Below are 9,515 nucleotides of genomic sequence, written 5' to 3'. Positions count from 1 at the left end.
CACCCCAGCCTCCACCCAACCAGAACGGCTACAACAGCTCCAAACACTCCCAGACGCAAGGCTCCTTTCACAGTGAGTATTGCACCGCCACCTAAACAATCACAACACGCCTAGTGATAAATCCTGTTTGAGTTCATTTGAGTTTGTTGACAGGTGTTACAATGCCATGTTTACATGCACATCATTTTCTGATTAAGGTTCATATTCTGGTTAAACTTTATTTTGAAAAGAGGTTTACATGTTTCCTCTTCCAATTTATTAAGCTAGATTTTTAGTAACAGGGTTCCCGCGGGTCCTTAAAAAGTCTTCAATTTAGTTGTATCAAATTTAAGGCCATAAAAGTCATAAATGGTACAAGAAAGTCTTAATTATGATTTCAAGAGGTCTTAAATTTGGGGACGGAAAGACAAGAATTGCGATATAGCTTAACAAAGGCTATGATTTCATTAAATGAACATGAGCACTGCACGCTTCAAAGGGCGAATTCTAAAAGGCTTTTTTGCGCCCTTGAAGGGCACTTCGGGAAGGGGACGCCATTTGTAGGGACTTTCCAAACGAAAGTGAACAACCTTCACGAAGGGCCCTTCCAGAAGTCCGTTAGCGAAGGGAACATATGATGGTCACTTCACGGAAGTGATTTTCGCTTGTGATCATGTGATCTTCGGTTAGGAGATCTTGCGATGCTTTTTAAAGCAAAGTTGGGGTTGATTTCGAGTTCACATACAAATGTAAGTAGAATAGGCTAATTAAATTTGTCTGTTTTAATGTAATACAAACTATTTTTCGTCAGTGATAGAAATATGATTTAAGACGGTAGTGTAAGCAAGTTTAGTTTGAAAAACGTTTAATAGTAAATAAGACACAATTAGACAATATTTGAATAAAATAATAAGAAGAAATATTTATTTGCAACAACTGATGGAGTGCTGAATGCTGCACGCACGCACAGCATTGTCAATGTAAAATTTGGTCAGTCATTTCCTTCGCCAAGGGAGTTCCAAACGCTTATACGAGACAGTAATGCTCTACACCCTTCAAAGAACACACTTCAAGGGCCCTGCCCTTCAAAGGGAGTAGGGCACAGGGATGCTCACTTCCGTTTGGAATTCAACCAAAGTCAGCTACTGTGCTGCTTTGTGTACTGCCGTTACCGGGGAAACCACTATATTTCTGCGGTTCCGAAATGAATGTGCATTTTCAATAAGCCCGTCTGCTGTTTTTGTTCAGACCAATGGGAAAATCGACCCATATGCAGCAAACACTCAGTTGTAGATGTGAACCAGTGGATCGACAATAAGCTAATGCTAAAGCATTCTAAAAATCTAAATAATTAAGACGCTAAGATATATTTATGTTTTTTAATATAATAATTAATTAATAATAATTGTTTAAATTAATATAATAATGGATAATTTTGACTCATCTCTTTTCTTAAAAATTGTTTAAATGTGAAGTTTATCACTTAATAAAACTTTTTGTTTTTGTGAAAAACTGCATCTGAACTGTAAATCATGCTTTTTACAGTCATTTTACAGTTACCATAGATATTGCCCTACTGCACTCATTTGGCATTCATTTTATTTGTGCAGGTCTTAAAAAGGTTTTAAAAAGTTTTAAATTTGATTTAAAAAATCCTGCAGATACCTGTAGTAATCAGTTATTTAAGTGTTATTTTTATGCTATTATATTATTTGATAAATAAAACCTGTTTCTGTCAATTATTATTATTATTATCATTTTATTTTATTTTATTTTTTATATATTATTAAAGTATTTATTTATATTTCTATAACTTTTTTAAATTTTTATTTTAAATGTAAAATTTAAATTTTTAAATTTAGTTTACATTTTAGTAATTTTGTTGTGTTTTTTACATTTTTATTATTATTTAATACTTTTCTTTAGCTTTAATGTTTTTTTATTTTAGTTCTAGTGTTAGTAATTTTAGTACGTCAGCATTTATTTTGTTTCAGTTAGTTGCCAAGGTTAGTTTTTCATCAACATTTATGATTTTACTTCAGCTTTATTTCAATTAATGAAATTTTTTAGTAATTTTAGTATTAGTTAATAATAACATCTTGGATTCTGTTTCTGTAGCCCCGCCCACAGTTAAATCTCATTTATCCAAACTGCACTCCTCAAAGCTGTATATCAAACATCACATTTATTGGCCGTAGTTTTGGCATGTTTGGCATATATTTTCTCTTTCAGTGTAGACAGATAAAATACTTGTCGCTGGAAACTTGTCATGTCATGCCTGTTTAGGTGTTATGATCTTTTCATTGCTTCATACACAAAACATTTCTAATCTTTAAATTGCTGCAGCAAACTGGACAGGCAGCAGCACAGCCTCCTACACTCCAGTAGGACCCCAGCAAAACGGACGCGGCCACCAGCCTCCTCTCCATCACCCACACTTCTGTTCGTTTGCCTTAAACATTGCTACAAACATGTATGCAAATATACCATTATTCTTAATAGAACTTAATTAATCCATTATTATTTCTTTCTCTATCAGGGTCTCAGCATCACAGTTCAGCGTCTTTCCCCCCTCCAGTCTCCAACCATCCAGGTTTATACTTTATATAGTCTTCTCCCCACTAAAACACACAATTTAATAGAATTTTAAAAGAAATTAATACTTCTATTCAGCAAGGACACATTAAATTGATCAAAAGTGGCAGTAAAGACATTTATAATGTTACAAAAAATTTTCCATTTCATATTAATGCTGTTAATTGTAGAACTTCAAGAAGAAATCCATTTTCCACAAAAATATTAATCAGCACAACTGTTTTCAGCAATTGTTAATAATAATAAATGTTTCTTGAGCAGCAAATCAGCATATCAGAATGATTTCTGAAGGATCATGTGACACTGAAGACTGGAGTAATGATGCTGAAAATTCAGCTTTGCTCACAGGAATAAATTACATTTTAAAATAGATTACAATAGAAAACAGCTACTTTAAATTGTAATACAATTTCACAATAGTACTGTTTTTACTGTGTTTCTGTTCAAATAAATGCAGCCTTGGTGAAGATAAGAGACTTCTTTCAAAAACATTAAATAGTCTCACCAATGGTAATATGCTTTCATTTCTGCTCATGTTCTCAGACTCAGTTCAGTATGCGCTGCATCCACAGGTCCTGAGTTCTGGTGCTCCATCTCATACTTCGAGATGGATGTGCAGGTGGGGGAGATGTTTAAAGTGCTGTCCAGCTGTCCGGTGGTGACGATTGACGGGTATGTGGACCCCTCAGGAGGAGACCGCTTCTGCCTGGGTCAGCTCAGTAATGTGCACCGCACAGACGCCAGTGAGCGCGCCAGGTATGTGTGCCGCAATCACACAACTGTTCCAGCCAATGAATCTCAGAGCTGAGTCACATATTGAATATTCACGATTTACTCAGTATTACTTTGTTGCAGATGTAAAACCAGCATTGTGTATTTGACAATGATTTTTCTAGGGGAGTTGGAAAATGAGCCTATTTTCAAAAATAGTGGAGTGTTCCTTGAAGTTTTAAATACCAATGCCAGTAGAATTGTTTCATATTTCTTCTTTTATCACAACTTGAATGAAAGCGCTAAAATTAGAGTTGTAAGGGCATCAAACAAAGGTGATTCTTGGTGCAGATGCAGACAGTTTCAAGCTATTGAAGAAATACATTTTTAGAGCAAGGAGGAGAAATCAGTGTTATTTTATATACAATTATAGTATTTATTAATTTAATAATGTTTTGAATCAGCTTTTATTTTATATTTTTAATGTTTTGTTATTTGTTATCTTTTTGTTATTTTGATTATTTCGAACTGTTTTAGTTAACATTTCAGTTTTATCAACTTATTTATGTCAGTTAGTTTCCAAAGCAACATTTCTCATTTTCATTCAAGTTTTTAAGCTTATTTTTTCATTTAATATTTAGATTTTTATTTCAGCTTTATTTCAATCAATAAAATAAATCGTTTTAGTTTTACCTAACAATAACAACACTGCATGAATTAGAATAGAGGTGTTAAATTACTAACAGTTTTGTAATACAGTTAGAATTTAATAAAATATGAATATTAGATACAAAACTTAAACAAAAAAGAGAAATGTTGCGTTGGCGACTAATTGAAATAAATAGCATTATTAAAGCTAATAGAAAGGACTAAAGCACATCACAAAATTACTAGAACCTAAACGAAAATTAAAAATTACATTTAAAAAAAGCTAAAGTAAAAGCTCTTTTAAAGTATTAATATGTGAATCATGCTAAAATAATACTGATTACTAAAATCAGATTAAAAAGATATATATATATATATATATATATATATCTTTTTAATCTGATTTTAGTAATCAGTATTATTTTAGCATGATTCACATATTAATACTTTAAAAGAGCTTTTACTTTAGCTTTTTTTAAATGTAATTTTTAATTTTCGTTAAGATATATATATATATATATATATATATATCTGTATGTATGTATGTATGTGTGTATATATATATATGTATATATATATATACAAAAGGCTGAAAAATATCAAGGTATATTAGAGGCTATATGTGTGTGATATGTGTTTATTTGTGTATAGATGAATTTCACAGGTTTTATGTTTGCTTTAACACACATGTTGCAAAAAACGTCTTACTGTGCCAGATTGACACTGCGATGAACAATAATAAACAACAGATTATGTGAGAGTAACAGCCGGGAAATAACTGGCTTTAACAAACTGATGAAATGGACTGTAAGACATCAAAGGCACATCTGGTTTTGGTTATGACACTCGGTGGCATGTGTTTATTTGTGTTACATTACTATCTGATGGAAGGAGAAATGTTGTAAAGGCAGTGCTGTTTCAGTCACTGATTCTCCAGCTGTCTTGTCTTTCTGTCTGCAGGTTGCACATAGGTAAAGGAGTGCAGCTGGAGTGTCGCGGCGAGGGCGATGTGTGGATGCGCTGCATGAGCGATCATGCCGTCTTTGTGCAGAGTTATTACCTGGACAGAGAAGCGGGTCGAGCGCCAGGAGATGCAGTGCACAAAATCTACCCAGGGGCCTACATAAAGGTAAAAGATACCAGCTTTGCTGACTGTAGACTTAAGAAATAATACATTTAAGGGGTTCATCATATTTTTTTAAATTATTTATGGGAGGAAATGATGCAACGTTAATAGTGCCAGTCAAATAGCATTGACTTTTGTAGAAAACTAGATGAAAGCTTTATCTTTGATAAAAATCAAAGATTTTTTTTTTCATTTAAAAATGCTTATTTTATTGTATTTTATCTACATTTTACTTGTTAAAAAAATCCAAATGTTAATAAATCACAAAAAAAACCCAAAAAAAGTATTTCAATAATTAAATGTACACATTTAAAAATGCTTGTTTAAATAAATCACTTTTCAATTGAACAATAAATAGATAGATTTAATTTATAGTTAATAGTAATTTATTATTATTTTTGATTTAATCTTTGAGATACTGCTTTTTTTTTGGTTAAAATATAACACTTCAAAATCCAAAATGTTAATAAATAACTTTTCAAATTGAAAAATAAATGGATTAATTTAGACAATCTGCATATTTATTTAATAAAATTTCTTTTTTTTTTTTGTAGTTAAAATGAAGTTACATGCAACAAAATAAACAAGCAACTAAAAATCAATTTGTTTATCAATTTGAAAAGGTTATTATATTATTAAACCTAACTAAATTTTACATTTTCTATATAAAAAACAATATTTTAAAATTAAATAAGCAGCTTGTCAATATATGCCTATTTGTCAAGCAATTGAAAAGCGATTTATTTATATTTTTGTATTTAAAATGTAAATAAATATTAAAAAATGTAAAATAAATCATAGATACATTTAGACAAATTCCTTATTTCCCTTTTGAAATACCGCTTTGTGCTGCAGTGTTTAATGAATTCATCCCAGCATGTTTTCATAGTACTTGATAGTGCAGTCATGCTATTATAATTACTCGTATCTCAAAAAATCAAGGAAAAGTTCTCCTGTTATGACCCCTATAATACCAACCTCGATGGGCAGTGAATACCTTTGTGCACTTGAGAGCTCTGTGTGAATTTTTGCTTCCTGTCACATTAGATTTGCTTGATCCAGAGCTTGACTTTTTTTTTAAGCCTGTCCAGATGACTTCTCGTCAGCCGTTGTTTTAGGACACGGCAGCGAGGTCTGTGTTTGTCACTGCTGTGAGTGTGTTGTGTGGTTTCTGCAGGTCTTTGACCTCAGGCAGTGCCACAGGCAGATGCAGCAGCAGGCGGCCACGGCTACGGCGGCGGCGGCAGCACAGGCCGCAGCGGTGGCAGGGAATATTCCAGGACCAGGAAGCGTTGGGGGAATCGCTCCTGCAGTCAGTGAGTGTCTGCTTTATTCACCGTGAAGTCAAAATGAGGGTTTTGGGACTCCCACATACACATTGCAGCTAAATTCGGTCGTCAATTCACCTTTTAGTGCTTAATTCTGTTCTGTACACACATGGTTCAGTAATTTACAGGAGTGAAAACCGCATTCTACAACCGAAATTACTCCAGAAAAATGCAGGCAGTGACAACCGCATTTACAGAAACTCTAGGCAGTGTGTACAGAACCAAACTGGATAACTAGTTGTTCATGATGCATTTAAACACATATCAGAGTTGTGTCTTTCTGTGTGTGCGGTGGTACGTTTCGACTCATTAGTGTTGGCAGATCTTCCTAGAACAAAAAGAGCAAATAAGAACAAGCTCATGACAAACTTTAATCCAAATCTTGGAAATACGCCACATACCAAAATATCTTGACCTGCACCTGCCTACTCTGGTAACTCAATAAACTGGGTCGCTTTATAAACTGAGCCCAAACAACAATCCCAAAGATGTTTAATAGTCATCGCTTATAATAAGTGAACATGGCAACCCTTCAAGAATGTGCTCTGTGAAGAAGCTTTCCAAACATAAACAAAACACAGCGGCTCTGCCGATGAGTTCTGTTCCGTACACACACAAAACGGTAATTTAGGGGATTCGCTACCGTATTTAACCTCTTAACTGTCACCTCCCTTTTTGAACATAGACATGAAAATGTATTATCAAAAAAATGGTTGTCTCTTTTTAAAGAAGACGATCAGCATATTATTACTGAAGTGAAAGCATTTTAAAAAATGAAAGTGTAAAAAAGTTATATAAGTTTACTGTAAAGAAAATTTACTGTACAATTTTTCTAAATATGTATAAAATAAATATTTTACAAAATATTTTAGAATCTAAAATTGCTATAAAATCAAAGCCATATGTCTAAATAAATTATGTTCCAAATTTGAAGTTTATATTATAAAAATTGAGCTTCCTGTGAGATTTTGTTTAGGCGTTATACCAAAAATAGCCACCGGGTGACACCCAAACTCCATTCAACTTTTTAATGCATTTTCCTGTCACAAATTAATACATTTCTGTCACAATATTACATCTGTTACAAAATAACTACCAAATATGGAACCTGGAGACTCTCTAGACCTTTCTAACCATGTGTTTTGTCAAGATTAGAAAAAGTTTTGATCAAAACATTATGTAGCGAATTTTGTAAAATGACACTTGATAACGCCTGCTAGGGGGAGGAGCCCACTAAAAGGATTTAAAGTACCATTTCCATAGTAACGGAAAACAGATTTCAAAATGGTTTTCACAGGATAATTGTTTAAGCTTTCGATTCTAATTTTGATGATTACTAAAATATGTGATAGAGAAAAAAGCTATAAAAAAGAGTGCCAGTTAACAGACAGTTTCTCCTGAAACTTTACAGTGTGTACATGGCCTGTGTCTGTTAGCTTTGAGGTCATCAAATCCTTCTGACTTCCTGTTTCAACAGGAAATAAGTCAATACAGGATAGAAAACTATCAGATTTATCAGATTTACAGATAGTTCCTTAATAGATTTTTTCAGTTCTATAGCCTGACTTCGGGAATGTTTGTTTCCAGGCCTGTCAGCGGCAGCAGGGATTGGTGTGGATGATCTCCGGAGGCTGTGCATCCTGCGCCTGAGCTTCGTGAAGGGCTGGGGTCCTGACTATCCGCGGCAGAGCATCAAGCACACCCCCTGCTGGGTGGAGGTGCATTTGCACCGGGCGCTGCAGCTGCTGGACGAGGTGCTGCACACTATGCCACTGGCAGACCTTGGACCAGCTAACTGAGAGCGAACGATACACAGCAAACACTCACCACACAGATACTGGACTCACTACAGTAAGCGTGCGAAGAGCATTACCTGCTACAGTGTGCAGTCATTGGAATCCCAATGAAAACACAGCAGAAATTCACTACTCTAAAATTCATGTTTTTGAAAGATATTTCAGTGCATTTTATTGTTCTGTAGTGAAATGTTGCATTTCTTTTCGGGTGAATCTCACAAAAACATGTCTATGTCATATTTTGCTCTAATATAAAAAATAAATATGTGACCCTGGACCACAAAAGCAGTCTTAAGTCGCTGGGGTATATTTGTAGCAATAGCCAAAAATACATTGTATGGGTCAAAATTATCGATTTTTCTTTTATGCCAAAAATCATTAGGATATTAAGTAAAGATCATGTTCCATGAAGATATTTTGTAAATTTCCTACTGTAAATATATCAAAACTTAATTTTTGATTACTAATATGCATTGCTAAGAACTTCATTTGGACAACTTTAAAGATGATTTTCTCAATATTTCGATTTTTTTGCACCCTCAGATTCCAGATTTTCAAATAGTTGTATCTCGGCCAAATATTGTCCTATCCTAACAAACCATACATCAATGGAAAGCTTATTTATTCAGCTTTTCAAAAAAAAAAAGACCCTTATGATTGGTTTGTGGTCCAGGGTCACATATTTGCTTAAAGAAAATGAAGACTGTTTGTAGGAATTTTTATATATATATATTTTTTGCATTATGATGAGGGCTGAACAGCGGCGGAAACATTTCCAAAAAATTCTAGAAAGTTTCTGGAAATTTACCGGAAATTTTCTGCCCCTTTGCAGCCCTAAATATGACATTATTTTTAATTAATTATGCACATTTTCCTGCCAAATTCTGAATAATTCCTGCCAAAATAACTGAAATGTTTCCAGATGTTTTGAGTTTGTTTGTTTATGCAATGGTGATTCTTATCAGATTACTACAGAAGAGGATTAGGGCAAAGCAATAATAAAAAAAATAAAACCGTCTTGTGATTAAAGTCATTATAATGCAAGATTAAACTCGTTAAATTTCAAGAAAAATGTCGAAATAAAATGTTGAGAATAAAATCATTAAATTTCGCAAATAAAGTCATTGTGTTTCGAGAAAAAAACGTCATTAAATTTAGAGAAAAAAGTCTAAATAAAATGTTGAGAAAAAACTCATTAAATTACGAGAAAAAAGTAATTGTGTTTCGAGAAATACTCGTTACATTTCGAGAAAAAAGTCGTAATAAAATGTTGAGAATAAACACATTCGTCTCATGTTCATTTGAACGTTTCGTGGCGTTGGTCCAAAGGGA

General features: G+C 33.5%; 1 protein-coding gene across 1 annotated transcript in view; it reads left to right on the top strand.

Annotated features, from left to right (window-relative positions):
- The window catches only part of smad10a (SMAD family member 10a), a 21,532-nt gene extending 13,084 nt beyond the window's left edge, over positions 1–8,448 (top strand). The window contains exons 7-13 of the mRNA XM_016563116.1: positions 1–72; positions 2,326–2,421; positions 2,519–2,572; positions 3,147–3,330; positions 4,894–5,062; positions 6,237–6,375; positions 7,975–8,448. The exon at positions 1–72 is cut by the window's left edge and continues 8 nt beyond it. Coding sequence (XP_016418602.1) covers positions 1–72; positions 2,326–2,421; positions 2,519–2,572; positions 3,147–3,330; positions 4,894–5,062; positions 6,237–6,375; positions 7,975–8,186 — 926 coding nt within the window. The 3' untranslated portion in view covers positions 8,187–8,448. The remainder of the gene's footprint in view (positions 73–2,325; positions 2,422–2,518; positions 2,573–3,146; positions 3,331–4,893; positions 5,063–6,236; positions 6,376–7,974) is intronic.
- Positions 8,449–9,515: the final 1,067 nt, after the last annotated feature.

The sequence above is a fragment of the Sinocyclocheilus rhinocerous genome, unplaced genomic scaffold (assembly GCF_001515625.1).
Source record: "Sinocyclocheilus rhinocerous isolate Xijiao unplaced genomic scaffold, SAMN03320098_v1.1 scaffold1281, whole genome shotgun sequence".
In the NCBI taxonomy this organism is placed as follows: Eukaryota; Metazoa; Chordata; class Actinopteri; order Cypriniformes; family Cyprinidae; genus Sinocyclocheilus; species Sinocyclocheilus rhinocerous.
The sequence above is the reverse complement of the archived record's forward strand: the minus strand, read 5'-3'. Positions and strand labels throughout refer to the sequence as shown.